This window comes from Oncorhynchus kisutch, linkage group LG30 (genome assembly GCF_002021735.2).
Source record: "Oncorhynchus kisutch isolate 150728-3 linkage group LG30, Okis_V2, whole genome shotgun sequence".
Classification (NCBI taxonomy): Eukaryota; Metazoa; Chordata; class Actinopteri; order Salmoniformes; family Salmonidae; genus Oncorhynchus; species Oncorhynchus kisutch.
The window spans coordinates 2,136,092-2,162,365 of NC_034203.2; the positions used below are offsets into that span (position 1 = coordinate 2,136,092).

The 26,274-nt window shown below is 42.9% G+C and overlaps 1 protein-coding gene across 1 annotated transcript; it reads left to right on the forward strand.

The window, feature by feature from the left end:
• The first annotated feature begins 16,075 nt into the window (after positions 1 to 16,075).
• cavin4a (caveolae associated protein 4a) lies at positions 16,076 to 25,812 on the forward strand. Its single transcript, XM_020467644.2, has 2 exons — positions 16,076 to 16,781; positions 22,619 to 25,812. Exons 1-2 carry the CDS (start codon positions 16,374 to 16,376, stop codon positions 23,288 to 23,290), a joined length of 1,080 nt encoding a protein of 359 aa, XP_020323233.1. The 5' UTR covers positions 16,076 to 16,373; the 3' UTR covers positions 23,291 to 25,812.
• Positions 25,813 to 26,274: the final 462 nt, after the last annotated feature.

Sequence of the window (26,274 nt, forward strand, 5' to 3'; positions counted from 1 at the left end):
GGACCTTTTGCCTTTCAGGTAAAATAACACAATGTTTATATCCCAGGACAAATGAGCTAGATAGCTAGTTAAATAGGACAAATTAGCTAGCAACAGCAAGCTAGCTAGCAAAATGTCCATACATGTTTATTGCTTTTTGGCCTGTCCCCAAATTAATATAGTTGGTTCAGAGTTTGTTTTGATACTTCAAATTGGGTGTCCTGATCATGTCTGGTATGGGGGGACAAAAATCAACAGGGGGGACAAAAATCAACAGGACGAATGCTCTCGAGCGGTCTGGTCAGCAAGATGAAACATAATTGAGTAAGCAAACACTGAGTTGAGAGCGCATAGGATGGGTCCCGTGAGCAGACAGGCCAAACTTGAGAGCTTGCAAGTGTGACGTTGGGCGAGCAGAACATCATCGCTGCAGAGGCAGATGCGTGTCTAGAAACCTTAGATTGGTCACATTCACTGGAGTGATGGACGAATTAACAAATGCTAATTAACACATTTATCTCAGAAACCCTAGACCCACTTCAATTTCCATACCGCCCCAACAGATCCACAGATGATGCAATCTCTATTGCACTCCACACTGCCCATTCCCACCTGGACAAAATGAACACCTATGTGAGAATGCTATTCATTGACTACAGCTCAGCGTTCATCACCATAGTGCCCTCAAAGCTCATCAATAAGCTAAGGACCCTGGGACTAAACGCCTCCCTCTGCAACTGGATCCTGAACTTCCTGACGGGCCGCCCTGAGGTGGTAAGGGTACAGTTGAAGTAGGAAGTTTACATACACTTAGGTTGTAGTCATTAAAACTCGTTTTTCAACCACTCCACAAATTTCTTGTTAACAAACTATAGTTTTGGCAAGTCGGATAGGACATCTACTTTGTGCATGACAAGTCATTTTTCCAACAATTGTTTACAGACAGATTATTTCACTTATAATTCACTGTATCACAATTCCAGTGGGTCAGAAGCTTACATACACTAAGTTGACTGTGCCTTTAAACAACTTGGAAATTCCAGAAAATTATGTCATGGCATTAGAAGCTTCTGATAGGCAAATTTACATCATTTGAGTCAATTGGAGGTGTACCTGTGGATGTATTTCAAGGCCTACCTTGAAACTCAGTGCCTCTTTGCTTGACATCATGGGAAAATCAAAAGAAATCAGCCAAGACCTCAGAAAAGTAATTGTAGACCTCCACAAGTCTGGTTCATCCTTGGGAGAAATTTCCAAATGCCTGAAGGTACCACGTTCATCTGTACAAACAACAAATTTGATTTGATTTGATTTATAAACACCATGGTACCACGCAGCCGTCCTACTGCTCAGGAAGGAAACGCGTTCTGTCTCCTAGAGATGAACGTACTTTGATGCGAAAAGTGCAAATCAATCCCAGAACAACAGCAAAGGACCTTGTGAAGATGCTGGAGGAAACAGGTGCAAAGTATCTATATCCACAGTAAAACGAGTCCTATATCGACATAACCTGATAGGCCACTCAGCAAGAAAGAAGCTACCATAAAAAAACGCCATAAAAAAGCCAGACTACAGTTTGCAACTACACATAAGGACAAAGATCAAACTTTTTGGAGAAATATCCTCTGGTCTGATGAAACAAAAATAAAACTGTTTGGCCATAATGACCCTCTGGAGGAAAAAGGGGGAGGTATGAAGGAAAAAGGGGGAAGCTTGCAAGCCGAAGAACACCCATCCCAACCGTGAAGCACGGGGGTGGCAGCATCATGTTGTGGGGTGCTTTGCTGCAAGAGGGATTGGTGCAATTCACAAAATAGATGGCATCATGAGGTAGGAAAATTATGTGGATATATTGACGCAACATCTCAAGACATCAGTCCGGAAGTTAAAGCTTGGTCGCAAATGGGTCTTCCAAGCATACTTCCAAAGTTGTGACAAAATGGCTTCATGTTCATGTTCATGCCATCATGTTACACACAGCATTCAAAGGAGGACTGAGGACAAAGCAACACCATGCATCCACCAAACATTTAACTGAGAAAAACATGTTTTATTGGGAGGGAGGGAGGGAGGGAGGGAGGGGGAGAGAGATCACAAAACACTGTTCTGGGGGGATGGAGGGAGGGAGGGAGGGAGAGAGAGAGAGATCACAAACACCGTTCTGGGGGAAGGGAGGGAGGGAGATCACAAAACAAAACACTGTTCTGGGGGGAGGGAGGGAAGTAGGCAGAGAGAGATCACAAAACACTGTTCTGGGGGGATGGAGGGAGGGAGGAAGGGAGAGAGAGATCACAAAACACTGTTCTGGGGGGATGGAGGGAGGGAGGAAGGAAGGAAGGGAGAGAGAGATCACAAAACACTGTTCTGGGGGGATGGAGGGAGGGATGAAGGGAGAGAGAGATCACAAAACACTGTTCTGGGGGGATGGAGGGAGGGAGGAAGGGAGAGAGAGATCACAAAACACTTCTGGTGGGAGGGAGGGAGGGATGACAAAACAAACCACTGTTCTGGGGGGGATGGATGGAGGGAGTTAGGGAGAGAGAGTTCACAAAACACTGTTCTGGGGGAGGGAGGGAGGGATCACAAAACACTGTTCTGGGCGAGGGTCGGAGGGAGGGTTGGAGGTAGGGAGGTAGGGAGAGAGATCACAAAACACTGTTCTGGGGGGATGGAGGGAGGGAGGGAGGTAGAGAGAGAGAGTTAACAAAACACTGTTCTGGGGGAGGGAGGGAGGGATCACGAAACACTGTTCTGGGGGAGGGAGGGAGGGAGATATCACAAAACACTGTTCTGGGGGGAGGGAGGGAGGGATCACAAAACACTGTTCTGGGGTAAGGGAGGGAGGGATCACAAAACAAAACACTGTTCTGGGGGGATGGAGGGAGGGAGGGAGGGAGGGAGGGAGGGAGGGAGGGAGGGAGGGAGGGAGGGAGGGAGGGAGGGAGGGAGGGAGGGAGGGATCACAAAACACTGTTCTGGGGGGATGGAGGGAGAGAGAGATCACAAAACACTGTTCTGGGAGGATGGAGGGAGGGAGGTAGAGAGAGAGATCACAAAACACTGTTCTGGGGGGAGGGAGGGATGACAAAACAAAACACTGTTCTGGAGGGATGGATGGAGGGAGTTAGGGAGAGAGAGAGTTCACAAAACACTGTTCTGGGGGAGGGAGGGAGGGATCACAAAACACTGTTCTGGGCGAGGGTGGGAGGGAGGGTTGGAGGGAGGGAGGTAGGGAGAGAGAGTTCACAAAGCACTGTTCTGGGGGAGGGAGATCACAAAACACTGTTCTGGGGGAGGGAGGGAGGGATCACAAAACACTGTTCTGGGCGAGGGTGGGAGGGAGGGTTGGAGAGAGGGAGGGAGGGAGGTAGGGAGAGAGAGATCACAAAACACTGTTCTGGGAGATGGAGGGAGGTAGGGAGAGAGATCACAAAACACTGTACTGGGGGGATGGAGGGAGAGAGGGATCACAAAACACTGTTCTGGGGGGAGGGAGGGAGGGATGACAAAACAAAACACTGTTCTGGAGGGATGGATGGAGGGAGTTAGGGAGAGAGAGAGTTCACAAAACACTGTTCTGGGGGAGGGAGGGAGGGATCACAAAACACTGTTCTGGGCGAGGGTCGGAGGGAGGGTTGGAGGTAGGGAGGTAGGGAGAGAGATCACAAAACACTGTTCTGGGGGGATGGAGGGAGGTAGGGAGAGAGATCACAAAACACTGTACTGGGGGGATGGAGGGAGAGAGGGATCACAAAACACTGTTCTGGGGGAGGGAGGGATCACAAAACACTGTTCTGGGCGAGGGTGGGAGGGAGGGTTGGAGGGAGGGAGGTAGGGAGAGAGAGTTCACAAAGCACTGTTCTGGGGGAGGGAGATCACAAAACACTGTTCTGGGGGAGGGAGGGAGGGATCACAAAACAAAACACTGTTCTGGGGGGATGGAGGGAGGGAAGTAGAGAGAGAGAGATCACAAAACAAAACACTGTTCTGGTTGGATGGAGGGAGGGAGGGAGAGAGAGAGATCAAAAAAACACTGTTCTGGGGGGATGGAGGGAGGGAGAGATCACAAAACCAAACACTGCAATAAATAAGACAAGAAAAGTGTGTGCAAACAAAGCACAGGCATGTCATACAGGGTGTATACCAGTGGCAGTCAGTGATGTTTAAGATGAGGGAGGATTTATTTTCTTTTTTTTATGAGCTTGGCCTTATTTCTATTACAGCATATTGGATGACTGTCATTCATATTCCATTCACCCAGCTCCATGTAACATCAATAGGTTTAGGCTACTACATGATACAAACATTTTCCCTCTAACCAACATAAGGTTGCTACAACCTCGCCTATGAATGAAAGTTTACAAAGTAGGTGCTCAGGTCGAGATACAATTTTTTATATTCAAGGTGACAGACAGTGACACATCCGATACCTTCTTTCACACTCTTGCCTGCATCTAGCTGATCTAGGGATGTAATCATTTAGTCCAACAGTTGCAAACGAGTGTTTCTATTGTAAAAATTCAGGTATGTTTATCCTCGTTTCATTCCATTTGCCTCCGTTTTAAGAAACGTTTTTTTCAACAGAATCATCGGAATGAATACATGACACATAAACATAGTTCGCTTTCATAGCAGCCACATACAAACAGCATGAACATTTTGCTTGTTGTATAATGTCTTATCAGATCTACCTTTAGCTCCCTGCTTTCCTCCTCTCACCTTTTCCCTTCACTTGTGGACTTCAGCACAACACATCAGCTGTCTGTGACCAGGCGAAAAAACCTTTCCAAGTCAAACCTTCATATCATAACTGCTAACCGCTACACACAGCCTACATTGCTGTCCCCATATTGGCTTAAGACATTAGTAACTTCATAGTCAACATAGATACTAGAACTAACGCATAAGTAAACCAGCTACAGTCATGCAGTGCAGTGTACAATCACAAGCAGTTTAGCAGTTACACCGGCAGGCCCTGGTGGCAATACATTAGTAAAACCAAGAGCTTACCTTGACTTGGAAGAGTTCCAGTGTTGGATAGCCATAGACAGCTAGCTAACATAGCATCCCTCTCTGTTTGAGCCGGGTGTTTGAGTAGGCTAAACTAGCATGCTGCATTCACTAGCTAAAGGAAATACAACTATACCTCTCTATCTCTTGCTTCTCCTTAATTTTTTTACAAATACATTTGTTAAAAACTGTTCAATCGTTGTCTTTCTCTCTCTTTGAGTCAACTACTCACCGCATTTTATGCACTACAGTGCTAGCTAGCTGTAGCTTATGCTTTCAGTACTAGATTCATTCTCTGATCCTTTGATTGGGTGGATAAAATGTCAGTTCATGCTGCAAGAGTTCTGATAGGTTGGAGGACATTGACTTTTACTGTGTAAGTCAATGAAAAGGGGTGAGAACCATAAGAATCCTAGGTTTTGAATTGAAGTCAATGTACCCAGAGGAGGACGGAAACTATCTGTGCCCAGGATACACCAAGGTGCTACCCTACATTGGAAAACAGTGTGTTTTAATCAGTTATAATGTGACATGAATATATTTAGTATAGTTTTATCCTATAGTTTTATCCTTAAATGATCACTTTTTTAATGTTTCACTATTTACATTTTTATGAAATTCATGGTCCTCCCATTCCTCCTCTGAGGAGCCTCTACTGGTGTTTACAAACTCAAAGTAGACTCATACGTGACTTGTTTCAGGAAAGTAGGTTTATGTTACGATTTGTGATCAAAATGCATTTTTTTGGCAGAAATGCCTTCTGGAACATTTGACTTTCATGTGCCTTGAAAAACAAACTTGTATGCCATCTGTAAATCTGAATAAAATTGTTACATTACGAGCCTAGTTGGTTTAGCCATGGAAAAAGACAGGAACCTTCCCGCTAGCCATGATTGGTTGCGAAAATTCAGCCGTTTGATTGCAAATGCGGAGGGTGTCGAAAAGAGAACACAGAAGGTTGTTGTATAAAACATCTGTCTGGATTACATCTTCAAACTAAGGGCAACCATGGCAACTGTGACAGAGAAGGAGAAGCGTTCATCCATGTAGACAGGTAAGAGAGTTTAACTAGATACATTTTCAGATTTTATACGTTTTGTCAGAAAGTCGTTTTCACTGCAAGTTAAAGCGTACTGTTAGCTAGCTATCTAACGTTAGCTCGCTGGCTGGCTCGCTAGCTAACGTTACGTGTATGATATGTGTAGTAATGTTTTAGTAATCTGTGTAGTAATGTTTTTCATATCTCAGAAACATTATAGCCTAATGTTATAGCCTAATGTTAGCTAGCTATTTAACATTGAACCTCGCTAGTTGGTTAGCTTTAGCTACCTGTAGCGTCATGCAGGGTAATAACATCATGAGTTGGGATAATGGTTCATTGTTTAGCTAGCTAGATAGTTACATGTCTAAACAAAAGACTCCACTATGCAAGTAACAATTTCACTCTACCGTTTACACCATTTTTTTTTTACCAAAAACATTGTTTAGAAAGTTGCTTTTAGTTGGCTTGTTTGCTAGAATGACAAACACTAAATACATTTTTTAACTGATGGATTTATTGGTATTAAAATGCACCAGTTATGCTATTTTGGATACCCAGGCTGATGATATCATTCAGCCTGTCGTTTTTGTGTTTATACTTTTTCATAACGAGAACATCTGTATACAATTGTCACTGCGACAATTGTACATAGACATGTCGATAGAAGTAGTATGTACCAATCTTTGGTTGAACACTACCATACTCACTGCTTAGCACATGGCCTCACATGTGAATCCTTAAAGAGATGGGTGTGGCTAAGGCTTAAGAGTGTGTAAACGATGCTGAATGGGTGTAGACAAAGAATAGCTCTCCAGTAAAGTTTCCCAAAACATTCATGGCCCATTTCCTCAAAAGTGTATCAACTTTCAAAGCAGAATTACTTTCCCATTTGTATCTTAACTGAAGTGTATGATATACCATTTTCTAGCCCTGAGTCTCTACTTTTATCCAAAGTAAAAAACACATTTTCAAATTTTGCTACATAAGACCGAATCAAGGAGGTCGATCACATATACACAAAACGCATATCCTACACAACACACACACTTGCATATATAGACTCATTACTCACCCTCTCAAGCAGAGCAAACATACACCAGGAGATAGACTAAGTGTGTGTTTACCGGGGTGGAAGAATATCATCTGGTTGTCGTCATCAGGAATAGTGTTGACACAACAGTTGTTTGTTTAGATCACACTAGGATGCATCACTGTCATCAACACCTCCCACTGGTCCAGTAACTTTACCAACACAACATACATTGGAGTTTGATAACTTGTTACTTGTTAAATCCACTTCAATCAGTGTGGATGAATGGGATGAAACAGGTTAAAGAAGGAGTTTTAAGCCTTGAGACATGGATTATTATTATGAGTATTGGGCAAGACAAAAGATTTAAGTGCCTGTGAACGAGGTATGGTAGTAGGTGCCAGACACACTGGTTTGTGTCAAGAACTGCGATTGTGTATCAAGAATGATCCACCATGCAATGGACATCCAGCCAACTTGACACAACTATGGGAAGTATTGGAGTCAACATGGGCCAGCATCTCTGTGGAACGTTTTCGACACCTTTTGAGGTGTCTTTTGAGGCTGTTCTGAGGGAAAAAGGGGGTCCAACTCAATATTACTATTAGTGTCAGTGTTCTTAATGTTTTCTACACTCAGTGAATGTGCTGAGTTGTGTAAGGCACAAGATAAGTTAGGGAACACCCATGACTCCAAAAGGCTTAGAAGAGAGTTATGTCAAGGTCAAAGGTGACTCACAGGTCCAAACTCGGTGTCCTCAGCCTCGTAGGTGTAGTGGTCCAGGATGATGAAGTGGAAGCCTGACTTTGTCAGACATATATTCCCTTCACACACTGACCCGTCTCCTGAGAACAACTGCAGTGTGAGAGAGTAAATATAGGATGTCAGGAAATTGGTTTTAACTTTAGAAAAAGTTTTAACATCTTTTAGTGTATACAGAAATGCATTGAACTATGGATAATCATTTAGCCAAATAAGTGATCACATACCATGTGGATCTGAGCTGTACCAATCCACGCCAATCCTCAGTCATTATGCTCAGTATTGAACAGCCTGCTGTCATTTCATGCCCAATCCTCATCGTGGAGAGCTATCCTCCTATAGGTTTTCACTTCATCCCTTACCTAACCTACACATTCTGTATAGAACCATCCTCTACATAGAAGCACCTTTCTAACCAAATAAATAGCAGTTAGTCACAGTCAATAACAAGTCATCCTCTCTACGTGACAAATGTCCTAATAACAACGCTTCGATACAGTGTCAAAGCAATTAGAGGAGCTCTCAGTACCACTGGGGTGTTTGACAAAAGTCATGGTTACCTGCAGGAAGTTCCCAGAGTGCTTTGAATAGAGGAGGACCAAGGTACTTGGAACAGATTGGACTCCTGTATCTCCTATCTCTGTCAGCTAAGCAGAGAACCTCTCTACCACATAGTGAAAGTCGGCCTGCATGAAGAGAGGGACGGAGAGAAAGAAACGGTTAGAGGTCATTCTCTTTTATTGTAACATCACAAAAACTGCCAGAGTTAAAGTAATCAAATATGTATTTCAAATAGACTGTATCTAAATGTATGCAGTTAGAGGTTTACAATATTGTCTATTTAGTTCTGAGTTTAATCTCTCTTGGCCCCCCTCATCTAATCTCAATCAAGGTCCTCTTCCCCAGTGAGGGCCTTCCCTGTCTGTTCTCACTCTGCCTCTCCCTCCTCCTTCATTCCCTCCCAGTCATTGCTGGTCTTTCAACTGCTCCTTCTCTACTAACCCTTCCCCACTGGGCACAGACATCAATTCAACATCTATTCCACGTTGGTTTGATTTGGAAACAACATTGTTTCAACCAGTGTGCACAGTAGGTCGTTAACTTAGCTAGCTAGCTACAATGCTCTTGGTTAAACCAAAGATACTGGCAACTTTTATATGTGGTTAAACGTAATTAGCTTCCTAGCTAGCTACTAGCTGACTCTAACCTAGATTGCCTAATCAATAGCCAGCTCTAATAACAGAATACCAAATAACTACATACTTCAATTTCAGTTTTGAAATCATAGTTGATTAGTTGGTTGGTTAGGTTCTTCCTGAAAAACTATAGAGCTTACCTTTTTATCCTTGGCCATCATCCCTACTTCACTACCACCGTTAAAATCTGGTTTCCAGATAACATCCACATCCAGTCAAAATCGGTTGTATCATAAAAAATATATGATTTAAGGTTAGGGTTAGGCATAAGGTCAGCAGTGTGGTTAAGGTTAGGGTGAGGTTTAAAATCTGATTTTAATCAGATAAATGGTAGAAATAGACAGGGTTTAGACATAATAATTATGACTTTGTGGCTGTGTTAACTACTGACGACCATATTCATTGGCTCGAATTTTCACCTTTAATAAAATTATAGTTGTAGATTGAAGTTTGCGAGATTAAGATTTTTTGGTGTGTGAGGAGAAATCTATGTGGAGATGTGGTGTATTTGTGAGAGCGCAGTAACTTCTGAGTCTTGACATGTAATATCTATAGCTATCTATAGCATATTGGACTGTTAGATGATCCATCGGCCAGTTTCTTGGACAACTATACCCATTTTGCTAATTGGACTTGGACCCCTCTGCTACTTGGAACCCTACTAATTCCATGACTGGTCTATCGACGTCACCGCGCGAGGCAAAAACATACTTTCCCCCATCGCGACGTCCCTCTAAGGCCCCAGCCAGCCAAACCACTCACTGGACCCATACGATCACTTGGCTACGCATGCCTCTCCCTAATATCAATATGCCTTGTCCATTACTGTCCTGGTTAGTGATTATTGTCTTATTTCACTGTAGAGCCTCTAGCCCTGCTCAATATGCCTTAACCAACCATGTTGTTCCACCTCCCACATATGCGATGACATCACCTGGTTTAAACGTTTCTAGACACTATATCTCTCTTCATTACTCAATGCCTAGGTTAACCTCCAATGTACTCTCTTCCTACCATACCTTTGTCTGTACATTAAGCCTTGAATCTATGCTATCGTGCCCAGAAACCAGCTCCCTTTACTCTCTGTTCCTAACGTGCTAGACGGCCAGTTCTTATAGCCTTTATCCGTACCCTTATCCTACTTCTCCTCTGTTCCTCTGGTGATGTATAGGTTAATCCAGGACCTGCAGTGCCTAGCTCCAATCCTACTCCAGAGGTGCTCTCATTTGTTGACTTTGGTAACTGTAAAAGCCTTGGTTTCATGCATGTTAACATTAGCAGCCTACTCCCTAAGTTTGCTTTATTCACTGCTTTAGCACATTCTGCCAACCCGGATGTCTTAGCCGTATCTGAATCCTGGCTTAGGGAAACCACCAAAAACCCTGAAATTTCCATCCCTAACATTTTCCGCCAAGATAGAACTGCCAAAGGGGGCGGTGTTGCAATCTACTGCAGAGATAGCCTGCAGTGTTCTGTCTTACTATCCAGGTCCGTACCAAAACAATTCGAGCTTCTACTTCTAAAAATTCACCTTTCCAGAAACAAGTCTCTCACCATCGCCGCTTGCTATAGACCACCCTCTGCCCTCAGCTGTGCCCTGGACACCATATGTGAATTGATTGCCCCATCTATCTTCTGAACTCGTGCTGCTAGGTGATCTAAACTGGGACATGCTTAACATACCGGCCATCCTACAATCCAAGCTTGATGCCCTCTATCTCACACAAATTATCAATGAACCTACCAGGTACAACCCCAAATCTGTAAACACGGGCACCCTCATAGATATCATCCTAAATAACTCGCCCTCCAAATACACCTCTACTGTTTTCAACCAAGATCTCAGCGATCACTGCCTCATTGCCTGCATCCGTAATGGGTCTGCGGTCAAACGACCACCCCTCATCACTGTCAAACGCTCCCTAAAACACTTCAGCAAACAGGCCTTTCTAAACGACCTGGCCTGGGTATCCTGGAATGACATGGACTTCATCCCGTCAGTATAGGATGCCTGGTTATTCTTTAAAAGTGCCTTCCTCACCATCTTAAATAAGCATGCTCCATTCAAGAAATGTAGAACTAGGAATAGATATAGCCCTTGGTTCAAACCAGTCCTGTTTGCCCTTGACCAGCACAAAAAGATCCTGTGGCGTTCTGCATTAGCATCGAATAGCCCCCATGATATGCAACTTTTCAGTGAAGTTAGGAACAAATATACACAGGCAGTTAGGAAAGCTAAGGCTAGCTTTTTCAAACAAAAATTTGTATCCTGTAGTACAAACTCAAAAACATTCTGGGACACAGTAAAGTCCATGGAGAATAAGAGCACCTCCTCCCAACTGCACTGAGGATAGGAAACACTGTCACTACCAATAAATCCACAATAATTTAGAATTTCAATAAGCATTATTCTACGGCTGGCCATGCTTTCCACCTGGCTAACCCTACCCTGGTCAACAGCCCTGCGCTCCCCACAGTAACTCGCCCAAACCTCCCCCACTTCTCCTTCATCCAAATCCAGATAGCTGATGTTCTGAAAGAGCTGCAAAATCTGGACCCCTACAAATCAGCCGGGCTAGACAATCTTTCTAAAATTATCTGCCAAAATGATTGCAACCCTTATTACTAGCCTGTTCAAACTCTCTTTCGTATTGGCTGAGATTCCCAAAGATTGGAAAGCTGCCGCAGTCATCCCCCTCTTCAAAGGGGGAGACACTCTAGACCCAAACTGCTACAGACCTATATCTATTCTACCCTGCCTTTTTAAGGTCTTTGAAAGCAGAGTTAACAAACAAATTACTGACCATTTCGAATCTCACCGTACCTTCTTCACTATGCAATCTGGTTTCAGAGCTGGTCATGGGTGCGCCTCATCCACGCTCAAGGTCCTAAATGATATCATAACCGCCATCGATAAGAGACATTACTGTGCAGCCGTATTCATTGATCTGGCTAAGGCTTTCAACTCTGTCAATCACAATATTCTTATTGGCAAACTCAACAGCCTTGGTTTCTCAAATGATTGCCTTGTTTGGTTCACGAACTACTTCTCCGATACAGTTCAGTGTGTTAAATCGGAGGGCCTGTTGTCCAGTCCTCTGGCAGTCTCTATGGGGGTGCCACAGGGTTCAATTCTCGGGCCGACTCTCTTCTCTGTATACATCAATGATGTCGCTCTTGCTGCTGGTGATTCTCTGATCCACCTCTACGCAGACGACACCATTCTGTATCTTCTGGCCCTTCGTTGGACACTGTGTTAACTAACCACCAGATGAGTTTCAATGCCATACAACTCTCCTTCAGTGGCCTCCAACTGCTCTTAAATGCTAGTAAAACTAAATGCATGCTCTTCAACCGATCACTGTCCGTACCTGCCCGCCCGTCCAGCATCACTACTCTGGAAGGTTCTGACTTAGAATATGAGGACAACTACAAATACCTAGGTGTCTGGTTAGACTGTAAACTCTCCTTCCAGACTCACATTAAAAATCTCCAATCCCAAGATTAAATCTAGAATTGGCTTCCTATTTCACAACAAAGCCTCCTTCACTCATGCTGCCAAACATACCCTCGTAAAACTGACCATCCTACCAATCCTCGACTTCGGCGATGTCATTTAAAAAATAGCCTCCAACACTCTAATCAACAAATTGGATGCAGTCTATCACAGTGCCATCCGTTTTGTCACCAAAGCCCCATATACTACCCACCACTGCGACCTATATGCTCTTGTTGGCTGGCCCTCACTACATATTAGTTGACAAACCCACTAGCTCCAGATCATCTATATGTTCTTGCTAGGTAAAGCCCCTCCTTATCTCAGCTCACTAGTCACCACAGCAACACCCACCCGTAGCACACGCACCAGCAGGTATATTTCACTGGTCAACCCCAAAGCCAACACTTCCTTTGGCCAGCCTTTCCTTCCAGTTCTCTGCTCCCAATGACTGGAACAAATTGCAAAAATGACTGAAGCTGGAGTCTTATATCTCCCTCTCTAACTTTAAGCATCAGCGGTCTGAGCAGCTGTACCTGTACACAGCCAATCTGTAAATAGCACACTCAACTACCTCATCCCCATATTGTTATGTATCCTCTTGCTCTTTTGCACCCCAGTATCTCTACTTGCACATTGTCATCTGCACATCACTCCAGTGTTAATGCTAAGTTGTAATTATTTTGCCTCTATGGCCTATTTCTTGCCTACCTCCCTACTCTTCTACATTTGCACACACTGTACATAGATTTTTCTATTGTGTTATTTACTGTACGTTTGTTTATGTGTAACTCTGTGTTGTTTTTGTCACACTGCTTTGCTTTATCTTGGCCAGGTTGCAGTTGTAAATGAGAACTTGTTCGCAACTGGCCGACCTGGTTAAATAAAAAAATGTATAAAAACATTCAGCACCAACAGTTAGCACCAAACAGCACGCGCTCCAGCAGGTCACCCCCAAAGCCAATTCATCCTCTGGCCGCCTCTCCTTCCAGTTCTCTGCTGCCAATGACTGGAACGAACTGCAAAAACCTCTGAAGCTGGAGACTCTTACCTCCCTCAATAGCTTTAAGCACCAGCTGTCAGAGCAGCTCACAGATCACTGCACCTGTACATAGCTCATCTGTAAATAGCTCATCCAATCTACCTCATCCCCATACTGTATTTATTTATTTATCTTGCTCCTTTGCACCCCAGTATCTCAACTTGCACATTCATCTTCTGCACATCCTACCATTCCAGTGTTTAATTGCTATATTGTAATTAATTTCCCACCATAGCCTATTTAAATAAAGGTGAAATAAAATGTAAAAAAATAAGTATCCCTGCAAAACAAACAAAAATCTCTGCTCTCAAATTAATATTTTGTATGCTTCAATGATGTTCTGTTTTCTCAAAGTCACACATGAAACTCAGTTTTAATTTGCAACCCCACCTCCCACGCTGCCTGGGCACTCGTGAAACCCATCCTATCGGCTGTCGTCTCAGTGCTTGCTTTCTCAAGGATCTTGCTCGACAGCGCCATCTTCGGGCGCAGTGGACTTTGGAGGCTGATTTGATGCCATATAAAAGGGGCCATGATGCATTTAGTTTTTTTTAGTATGTCACTGGGGTTAATGAGTATCTGTGTATGCATGTTAGCATATGAGTGAGATTGAGAGCAAATGTGTTTAATGTGTTAAGCAAATGTGCTGTGCAATTGGTGTGAATGCATGCATTTGGAGTTTGTGCATGGGTGTTTGTTTGTGTATGCGTGTTTGTTTGTGTGTGTTTGTGCATGTGTATGATAGAATGGTAGCATTGACAGAGATGAATGAGATGACCTTCTCTCTACCCATGTGACTGCCCACCAGAGACTCTTCTTCCCTGTTTGCACACATACACAATAGACTAAGGTTGATCTCCTGTTGTTCTGGTCAATACAGATACAGGCTACAAATCAGTGTGCTACCCCCACAGAGGCACAAAATAACTCTGGGTGTCATCTTTTAGTTTTGCAAAGGAAAATAAAAGTTCAGATAGTGCATCCCAGTTTTTCTCGGTTTGGGACTGTTTTCTTAAATTTCGTGCATACTGAACATGACCCGGGTGCTGAACACAACCCAGAAGGGATGTTTTGTGTACAAGGATGAACATGGCCTCCAGCGATGTCATCAGAAACCCCCCCACCATTCATTTGTAGTTCCGACCACAGCGGGAGGGGGATTGGATCATTAATTGGCACTCGAATCTAATTAAAAACTACTCGTTTGCAGAAGCCCAGAATGGGAGCAGAGGTCAGAGCCTCTCCTCGTGAAAATAAACCAATACGTGGGCATACATTTCGGAAGGGTGGTGGAGGGGTACTCTAATATGGAAGGGGAGATTGAGGGGGTGGTAGGCTCACTGGCTCAGCCCCTATGCTGCCGTGTAATTATAGACAGTGGAGACGCTGTGGTGGGGGTGAGGATTTTCAAGAGCAGAAGCAGCTGCTGGCATCAGTTGAGGCGATTCAGCAGCCCCCCCGGCACACTCCCCAAGGGGATGAGAGTAAATGGGACCAGACCCTGATTGGGAAAGGGAGGTTGATCCTCAAGGCAGTCTCAGCCCACTGGTTTCGGGAGGTAGCAAGGCCGTGACTATCGGACCTCTTAATATTCTGAGAAGAAATCAATGGAAGCTGGACCTCCATGGAAACGGGGACTACATATAATGAAGCATAGGAAGAGTTGGGATAGTAAGGAGATCAGGTGGTGCAGCGGCAGGACAAAATTGCTACTGTTTATTATCGTCAGGGCTTTGCTGCCACAGGAATTTAGATGGACTTATAGAACAATGCACCAGACAGTAGAAGAAATGTTGTCATATACAGAAACTCTCATTTGGTGGTATTGTATGCTTAAAGGATTCCCCATTCACCAAGTTTTCCCATTTGCAAAGTAATTTGCCAAGTATAGGATAAGGTTGTTCATTGTGATTTGTGTTCATTGCAATATTGAAAACAAATAATCTAGATTAAATAAGTGATTTGCAACAACACACAATATGGATTTCAGCACATGAACAAATCAATAAGGGAACAGTAAGTAACACACAAGTACTTCACTTCAGCAGCTGCTCATTGCTCATAATTCCGATAGGGCGCCACTTTGACACTCACTGCAGTACAATGTTGCTGGTAGACAATATAAATGGCTCCTGATCTCACTGCCACTCAATGTGTGGACTTTGCTGCCCTGGGGAACTCAAAAAGGGCAGCTCTACTATGTTTACTCCTCTCAACATTCCTGGGATGGGTACTCAAGGCAGATGACCAAAGCGTTGTCTTTCCATGCCACAAATGAGTCAGAATTTGACATACAGCTGCATCGTCAAGCGATGCCTAGATAGATCCTTTCAACCACTTGTTGAATGTAAAATTATAAATTAATCGGGGAGTATCAGAGTGGGCTAGAGGGGGATTTCCATCCATCCCCCTGCTTTGCATCTTCCCAAAATGTCAGTGTCACCTTACCAAAATAGTATTTATATCTATGTGGTGCGAACTGGCTACGCCACACCCCTTTCAGTCTATCTCCTGCCCTCTGGGCGCTTGTTTTGTAGGTCCACTCTTGATCCTGCAGCCTATTCTAAAAGGGTAGGAGAAGTCTGCTTCCTCTTTTGCACCAGACCTGAGTTGGGTCACTGTGGTAGGTAGTCACGTTTCTGGTCTCTTAGTCGGTGGTACCTCAATGGTCTTGGAGCTATCCAAATAAACCCACGTCTAACCAGATATCCTCAAGTTCTCTGCACTTGCATCAAAGTTTCAGCACTTCAGTGTTGTTCACTCGGCTTCTTCGCCCAACATCCAAGTTTCCCTATCGCCGTTCGAGGAACGCTTCCATGGATCAGTCAAAGTACCGCATGGCCGGCGTGCAGGACAAGCTGGAGGTGCTGGGGGTGGAGGATGATGCAGGCAATCCCATCAGCGCCCTGACCATCCTGTCGCTGCTGGAGCGTGTGGCAGGCATCATCGACAACGTCCAGGCTGGCCAGCAGCGCATGGAGGAGCAGCAGCTGGACCTGGAGACCAACATCAAGACCATCCAGGGTGATGTCTTGAAGCTAGCCAAAGACCACACCACCACCAGTGGCACCGTGGAGAAGCTGCTCCAGAAGACGCGTAAGGTCAGCTCCAATGTCAAGGAGGTGCGCACGCGGGTGGAGAAGCAGAACTTGCGTGTCAAGAAGGTGGAGACCACACAGGAGGAGCTGCTGACCAGAAACAAGTTCCGGGTCATCATTTATCAGGTAACCGTGTTCACCATTGGGTTGCACTTGGTGGTTAACTGGGTACTCAAAAAATGCACTGTGAAAATGAGTGTGGGCTGTGCGTTCACTAAATGTTGCTAGTCAAAAAAAGCTGGCCTCAATCTTCGGTGACAAAAGATGTCAGCAACTCCAGTTCCAATAATGATTTGTGGTTTTCTGAAATAACAGAATAAAGAGAGTAATTAGTATGCAATGTAAGCAATACCAGGATGCAATGGTACAATATTACCATGAAGTACTATAATAAGCTGCAATAATACTAACTGATAACATTCACAATCAGCTGTAGAATGCACAGTTAGGTTACATAAGGAAACCGTACTAATGATACACAGGCCAAAGGGCCAAGCAATTCTCCATTGTGATTAGCATACAAGTTACAGAACTAATGGGGAAAAGTACATGAGCACATGAACGAAAGAGGATACCATAAAGCCTATAGAAATAAGACCTTGCATGTCCGCGGTTACAGTAAAGGAATTAACACTGTACACATTCTCTATACAGATACCAATTACAGGGCATGAGGCTTCAATGAGTAATAGAAAATAATTTAACCCTGTGTGCTAAAATAGCAAACAACATGACACAATATGACATTGAGAAAATAGGATAAGGTGCTTACTGTTGTATGAACGCACACGTGTACAAACGTATGTTTAGTAATGAAACAACAGGCAAAGGTGCGCCAGGGGGGAGATATGCTAATGCATACAACAAGTTCGGACAGGTTCTGACCGGGGAATATGCAAATGTACTCATGCAGAGCAGGTGAGTATTGTACACAATGGGTGTACCAGAAGTTGCAACAAAACTATGCTCAGTGGTCTAATATACCTCCACGATGCTCTATAAACAATTGATACTATGTGTGTGTAAAGTATTAATGATACATCAGAGAACTATCATCTGAGCAAGTACATTTATTGGCCAGTGGTGCAAGTCAGTGAAGATATACTGTACTAGGTCAGTTTTAAGTCGCTGGATATTAGATACAGTTCAAGCGAATTAGAGAGGGTTCACATCTTTTTTTTTTGGTAGATATTAGAGCAATTTCAAGACAGTAACAAATTAAAGCGCTGACTCTGATAAGTACGAATTAGATGCATTGAGAAATGGGTACCATTTAAGGGCCTTCGAGTACTAGTGCCAGGTAGCCTAGCAGTTAAAAGCATAGGGACAGTCAGGGAAAAAAACATGCCCCACTCTAAGACATTGGCATGAGTGAAGTTATAGTATATGACTTAGATACTAGGTAGCCTAAAAGAGACTTCAAACTTTCTGTATTAATAGGATATATAGCTCCCGTTAAAGGGACTTCCGGGGGCAATGAAAGCTCTGTGTGCTTTCCACTGAAAGAAGCAGCTGCTGTGTGGCCGTGACAGAGAATCCTATTCTGGGAGCATGGTATGCTCCCCGCTGCCAATGGGGACACGATAAAATGCCTTCTTATGTGGCAGCAGACTGTTAGGGCCAATCTGAAGAATGAGGGTCTGCCAATCACGTGACCCTGCTTTGGGGCAACCTCTTACTAGGCTAACGAGAAAGCGATATCAGCAGTCAGTGGGTGTCACATGTATTTATTGTAAAAGAATGAAGACGGTAGTGATTTCCCCTGTAGCGATCAATGTTGGAAAGACCAACATTTTTAATGGGGCCTTTAGCTCTCAGATAAGTCATGGCATTTGAAACACCATTGCTTTAAATCCCCCTGAAGTTGATGTCCCCGCCCCCGAGTAAATCAAATTAGCACAATAAAAAAATCCCCTTCAAAATCTGTCAGTTTAAGCATTGGATGCATCCCAATCCACTGCATCCACCGATGTCGCACTTCTACATCTGCGGTGAAAGGTGACAGAACTAGAGCTGTGTTTGTCAGACCAAGAGACATCCCGCAAAACACCAGTCTCAACGTCAACATTGAAGAGGCGACTCCGGGATGCTGGCCTTCTAGGCAGAGTTGCAAAGAAAAAGCTACATCACAGACTGGCCAATAAAAAGAAAAGATTAAGATGAGTAAAATAACACAGACACTGGACAGAGGAACTCTGCCTAGAAGGCCAGCATCCCGGAGTCGCCTCTTCACTGTTGATGTTGAGACTGGTGTTTTGCGAGTAATATTTAATGAAGCTGTCAGTTGAGGACTTGTGAGGTGTCTGTTTCTCAAACTAGACAGTCTAATGTACTTGTCCTCTTGCTCAGTTGTGTACCGGGGCCTCTCACTCCTATTTCTATTCTGGTTAGAGCCAGTTTGCGCTGTTCTGTGAAGGGAGTAGTACACAGCGTTGTACGAGCTGTTCAGTTTCTTGGCAATTTCTCGCATGGAATAGCCTTAATTTCTCAGAACAAGAATAGACTGACGTGTTTCAGAAGAAAGTTATTTGTTTCTGGCCATTTTGAGCCTGTAATTGAATCCACAAATGCTGATGCTCCAGATACTCAACTAGTCTTAAGGCCAGTTTTATTGCTTCTTTAATCAGAACAACAGCTGTCAGCTGTGCTAACATAATTTCAAATGAGTTTTGTAATGATCAATTAGCCTTTTAAAATTATAAACTTGGATTAGCTAACACAACGTGCCGTTGGAACAAAGGAGTGATGGTTTCTGATAATGGGCCTCTGTGCGCCTATGTAGATGTTCCGTTAAAAATAATCAGTTTCCAGCTACAATAGTCATTTACAACATTAACAATGTCTACACTGTATTTCTGATCAAATCAAATCAAATCAAATTGATTTATTTGTATAGCCCTTCGTACATCAGCTGATATCTCAAAGTGCTGTACAGAAACCCAGCCTAAAACCCCAAACAGCAAGCAATGCATGTGTAGAAGCACGGTGGCTAGGAAAAACTCCCTAGAAAGGCCAAGACCTAGGAAGAAACCTAGAGAGGAACCAGGCTATGTGGGGTGGCCAGTCCTCTTCTGGCTGTACCGGGTGGAGATTATAACAGAACATGGCCAAGATGTTCAAATGTTCATAAATGACCAGCATGGTCGAATAATAATAAGGCAGAACAGTTGAAACTGGAGCAGCAGCATGGCCAGGTGGACTGGGGACAGCAAGGAGTCATCATGTCAGGTAGTCCTGGGGCATGGTCCTAGGGCTCAGGTCAGGTGAAACTGGAGCAATGGACAATTTTTCAAATGTTCTATCAAAAACAAGGACATTTCTAAGTGACCCCAAACTTATGAATGGTAGTGTACATTGTTTTGCTCGAGGATGTTCACAGGCTTCACAAGAGTCATTTTGAGGGGCCCCTGTACCAGTTGAAAAAATGAATGGAAGTATATAGTATCAGTCAAAACACACCTACTTATTCAAGGGTTTTTCTTTATTTTTTACATTGTAGAATAATAGTGAAGACATCAAAACGATGAAATAACACATATGGAATCATGTAGTAACCAAAAAAGTGTTAAACAAATCAAAATATATTTTATATTTGAGATTCTTCAAAGTAGTCACCCTTGATGACAGCTTTGCACACTCATGATTCATGTGTTATTTCATATTTTTTTTACGTCTTCACTATTATTATACAATGTAAAAAATAGTTAAAATTTTTTTTACATCCTTCATCCTACAAACATTTGACTGGTACTGTATATGAAGACTGTTGAGTGCCAAAAATAAGTGGTTAAATACATGTTTTAAAAAAATATTTCTTATATCTCAGATATAGGACAGACACTTTTTGGAGGGGACTATGTGTTGTTCCATCTAGTGAATCTGTTATGCAATGCGTTTGTTATGCAATGCGTTTGTATAGGCTAAATCAGTAAGGTCAAAGAAACATTTTAATGGCAAATCATTATATATGACTGGCTAGCTTTTCATGGAAATATTTGAGGCTAATTGTGAATGGCCATTAGTACCAATGCCTGTCAGTCTCTGTAGTCAACATTAAAACGTGGCTTCTGAAGATGATAGTTATACTACACTTTACAATAAGTGTTTAGTGAATCTCATCTTTCCTCTGTGATGATCCCTAGGAGGGGCTTAATTTCCCTCTTGCCTGAATAGGACAGTCTGAGTGTAGGATTTCCAGATGACTGATTTGCTGTCGGTTATTCTGAGGGCCTGGCTAGCAGGGCAGAGATCTCCTAATATAGTGCTTTTGCCTCTGACGCAGCAATGGCTGCAATGGCCATTTAACTTTAGTTAGGAAGCAAGCGCTGTTTGTTATAGAGACAGTCATTGCCAGTGGCAAAGCATGGCAAGACTGACAAATGTGACACAACAGCTCAGATGACAGTCATTGGTCACAACCACATTGGGCTTGTGCTTCTGTCAACGGATGGTGTGCGTTCGATGCTACTTTATTCATGTTGAAATCTGACCTTATTGGTGCCAGTATGGGCCAGTAATAGGACACAGATAAATGGCTGTAGATTTTGTGAGGGTGGCATTGTTTTGAGGATAGATGTTGGGCATGTACAGCCAAACTTTCATTCCAAGCTAGAATTAACAAACACAAGGTAACAACATAGTTGTCAAAGTAATGTATATTCTGTATAGCAGCAAGGTCTTTGTTGTCGCAGTCAAGCTGTCGTTATCCCTTGTTTTTGGGGTTATACATTATAGGACTTTCTAAAGCGTGACTGGCTGATAAGCCAATCACATGGACATCATCAATCTTATACAGACACTGAATGACCAGCTACTGCTACTGGGTTGACAGAGAGAATTTACAACATATTGTGCAGTCTCCTACTCTGTACCACGAGCCCGATCCGTCCATGTACCATTATGTAACCATGACAACATAGGCACCAATAAGGTCAGATTTCAACATGAATAAAGTAGAGTCGAATGCACACCATCCATTGTCGGAAGCACAAGCCCAATGTGGTTGTGACCAGTGACTGTCATCTTATGGGTGGTTGCCATGTCGGTCGGCCAATGATCTATTATTATTGCCGGGCAACATCACGTATGAAAATGAAAAAATATGCTGGCCCACATTCCCTGGTGGTGTAATTGTTGTGTCAATCACAGAGTCTGGGCATGTTCAGACGACTCTCCCTCTTGATTCATGAGAGTGATTGTTGGAGGTGGCTGAATCTTTATTAGAATTCATTGGGTCTCAGACTCAAAGTCACCTGCAGAACCCAGCAGGTTGCCCAGTCATCAGAAGGGAGGTCACTACCACTTTTTAGGAATGCATGATAGAGAGGGAGATTCAGCACTTAGTGCTAGTAACGTACGTTTTAACACTAAAAGGGTTGTTGGAAGTACTCGTTAATGGCACATCTTTCGATACTATTCTTGGGTTTATCATTGATCACGTTTCTCACACGTTCTCATGTTGTGGGCTAAGTTGTCTGAGTTATTTGCTGAGAACACCCACTCAGAGATGTCCATATCTTGCGGACTGCAATGATACACAGTGTGGTTCAGGTTATCTTTGAGAAACTGATCTTTCCACCAACCTCTGTGATCCCTGTAGAAACATTGGCCACGGTATTGAGTGGTTACTGTTGCAACCTCAAAGACGTAGCAACCGTTACAAAACCAAACGTCTGATAGGGAGAGAAGAGAAAGCTTGTATAATTTCTCCATAATTGCCCAAAAAGTGAAGGTCAAGCAGATCTGGTTTCAAAATGTATTTTGAGCATTTGATTGAGAGTTTCTGGAGGCCACATGGTTGGCATTTTTGGGACTATTCCATTGCACCAGAAAAACGTAATCAAATTTGTAAAAAAGACTAATACTATTTGAACCCAAGTCTGCACTCAACCATTGGCTATATAACTTAAGAAGCCAACCCATATTATTGTACTTTATTCATTTGTTCATTTGCCTTTCTTTAGGGGGAACATGAGATCCCTTCGGTGGCCGTGACAAAGACCCCAAAAGGAGCTGTTGGTATGGAGGGGTTGGTGATCGAGCCAGACACCTACGATGTCCCCGGGGACATCTCCTCAGATGAGGAATACATGACAGTGGACGAGACTGAAGGAGGATCCAGAACTGCCCGCTTGAAGGCGTCAGGCATGAAAGGCATTGAAAGCATCAAGCAGGCCTTCTCCAAGGAGACCATGACCAAGACCAAGGACAACTTGGGCACCAAGTTCCACAACATGGGCGAGAAAATGGTGCCCCCCGAAAGACGGGAGAAGATGCACCAGGCCAGCGAGCGCATCAAGCACTCTGGCGAGAGGCTGAAGGAGAACATCGCCAAGAAGGCCCCCACCAAGGAGTCCTTCCGCATCAAGCTGAAGAAGGAGAGGACCGTGGCCGAGGGCCAGGAGGGAGCTGAGGCTGACGGGGAGGTCGATGAGGCGGTGACCCCAGTCAAGGGAAGAAAAAGCCCGGAAGTCAGTAAAACCCCAGTAGTAACCTACACAGAGGTTGTAACGGAAAGGGAAACCAAGAGGGAGGGTCCCGTGGAGGAGCCGGCCGCCATCCGGATAGGGGAGGTAGGGAAATTCACTGTGGAGGCAGTGGAAGAGGGCAAGGAGGACGAATATGACAGGAAGTAGATCTCCAGCATGTTGCCGCAACAACGAGAAGTCACCAAAATAGGAAGTGAAGCCGGGTAGGAAGAGAGCTTGCGGTGTCTTGCAAGAGAGATGGTCTGTGACGAATCAACATCGACGACAGACAATTTACATTATCAATCCGTTTAAAAGTCAAAGAGATACTTCTGTTGAATATACAGTACCAGCCAAAAGTTTGGACACAACTATTCATTCAAGGGTTTGTCTTTATTTTTACAATTTTCTACATTGTAGAATAATAGTGAAGACATCGAAACGATGAAATAACATATATGAATCATGTGAAAGTGGTTGATAGAATGCCCGGAGTGTGCAAAGCTGTCATCAAGGAAAAGGGTGGCTACTTTGAAGAATCTCAAATATATAATATATTTTGATTTGTTTAACACTTTTTTGGTTACTACATGATTCAATATGTGTTATTCCATAGTTTTGATGTCTTCACTATTATTCTACAATGTATAAAATAGTAAAGATAAAGAAAAACCCTTGAATGAGTAGGTGTGTCCACACTTTTGACTGGTACTGTGTATACTGACCAGTCGACAGAGGAGTGGAAAGAGTTCTGTGACTGACCTGATCATCTATAAAGATTGTGTTTCTGGGGTGTCAAATGTTGGTAGGTTAGTGACCCACTGTCACGTGTCATTGAAATTGGCTGTTATTATTTTCAACTTTGGAATGATTTTTAACGATATGGGTTGTAAAATGTACGTGGACACATTCAGACAAGAACACAGAGAAATGTGTAAAATGTAACATTTTCATGGAAAGACATATTGGGATGAATTCAGGTCAGGGGTTGTTTGGGGCAACAGTACATAAGTATTGGGCACATTGGTAACTACTGTACATGAACTGCTATGTTGCTTTTGGCGTTAAAGTTAAGTACACACAAAAACAAATTGTTCCCAGATGTTTGGTTGCTAATCAATTTCTTTGACTAGTCAAGAAAAAACGCTCGCAAGTTAGAAATTAATTTCCACAAAGTGTTTGGAAGGGAAAAGAGTTTAACTGAAAGGAGAAAAGAGAGATTGCAAAGTACCTTTGAGGTGATTCTGAAGGTTGAGGAAGCTTGCGTATGATATTGATCTTAAATCCGAATGTAAAATGTTGTACATAGCATAACCGTAATCATGATATTGGTCAACACAGATCTCAGCTGGCCTCTGAAGAGTTTGAAAAAGTCAAGCTATACAGATATAAAACTACTGTATATAGATATGAATGACAGATTGGGTTCTGTGTGTTTCAAAATCCAACAAGGATTGACCATTTGGTTACAATGGGTTCTATGGCAAGGTTACAGACAAGATGCAGTAGGTAACTTTTAATTTAGCCATTAACAAGCAGACGCATCGTAATAACAGTTGAAGATTATGTTGAATCAAAATGTATCCATATGGTCGAAAATCACACTAACTATTTAGCCTGGAATAAAATGATTTTCTATTACAAGAGGTCATGCAAAGCTTGAGAGTTAAATGTCATCTTTCAACTGAACTATGCGCTGTGAATTTAATTTGGTCTGAAGATAACTAGATCGTAGTGTGTATGATTGTGTAGTGTACTAGTGTTAAGAACATTAAAATATATATTTGAGGAAAGCATTAAGTCATGTAAATGGCTTTAGGGGTACCTGTAACATTTATGGCACTAGAAGGTTTTGAGCACTGATGTAATTCTGTGCAACACTATGAGGACTTTGACAGAAAAGGTAACACGTGTATAAAGATTACAAAGCAACCTAATATTTCAAAGTCGTTTCAAAGTCATTTTTTTCTGAATACAGTTTACAGCATGTTTATGCCCTTCTTTTGATCACCTAGAGGTGCATTGCTTTCATTTGTTATGCTAATAATGGCATCAACTATCCAAAGGGCAATGTACATTCTGCTGTGCTCACATATCTGTGGGCTGAGTCTAACTTGTAGACCTACAGTAATTCATGTTCAACCACAAAGAAACGTGTATGTTAATATACTAATGCATTAGGCCTAAGTAATGTGGATTCGACTGATTTGAGCCCAAAGTATTGAAGTCAATGAGTAATGAGAAGTACAATAGGTAGTGGTGTGTAGTTTAATTGTTTCTTACTAGTTCACAGGAACTGATTGTCAACGAAGTATGTGTGCTACATAATTTACAAAAATGTAAATTTTAATATCTTTTGCCAGACCCCTTGTCAAATATTTCCTAAAAGTGACAATGTTTTCTTGAGTTCACCATCCAGGCATTGTGGCTATTCTTAGCAAATTAACCAGCTACATTGATTCTGGGATTGTATCCTGCAATAAGGCACATCCTTTTATTCATCTGCTATTGTCAGATAAAAATAGGATTGATGAAAGTCGAATGGGTATGCTATATTGATGGAAAACAACAATTGTCATTGATATGCATTGTGGTATGTGACACGTGCAAAGCAGCATCGCATATATTCATGATTGTTTTCTTTTTGTATTAATAAAGGCCTAATGCCACCTGTATTAATCAAAACAATATCACTTCACTGTCTTCGTGAAAGGACAGTAGGCTGTTGTTCATAATGTTCAATCTTCACAAACGTCTAGACAGAGTGAACTTCAGTACCTCAGTGACTCTGGCACTTGCTAGAACTTGCAAGCACCCATAACAGCATGCCAATCTCATCTACAGTTCAAATTAAATCACTAACTTGATGTAGACTCGAGCAAAGCTCAATCAGTCAATTCAGTCAGCAATGTCCTGAAGATTCACTTCTGCCCTTGCATTGAGCTATAAATTAAATACCACTCAAACCAGGCAAGTCCTCTGTGTGGTGAGAGGTCAAAGTTGCAGTTTGTCAGTGTAAATATATTGCCCTAAACATAAACTCCTGGCTATGGTGTGCATGTGGTACAGGAAGGGCTCAATGCTCAATGCAATCCTTGCTGATCCTAACTAGATGGACAGCCTATATCCTGGGAAAACTCTTTAGTGAATGT

What these genes read in the sequence shown, in the direction of transcription:
- cavin4a (XM_020467644.2), top strand. Translation starts at nt 16,374, where the DNA reads ATGGATCAGTCAAAGTACCGCATGGCCGGCGTGCAGGACAAGCTGGAG. An exon ending in TCCGGGTCATCATTTATCAG is followed by an intron (nt 16,782 to 22,618) that starts GTAACCGTGTTC and finishes GCCTTTCTTTAG; the next exon opens with GGGGAACATGAGATCCCTTC.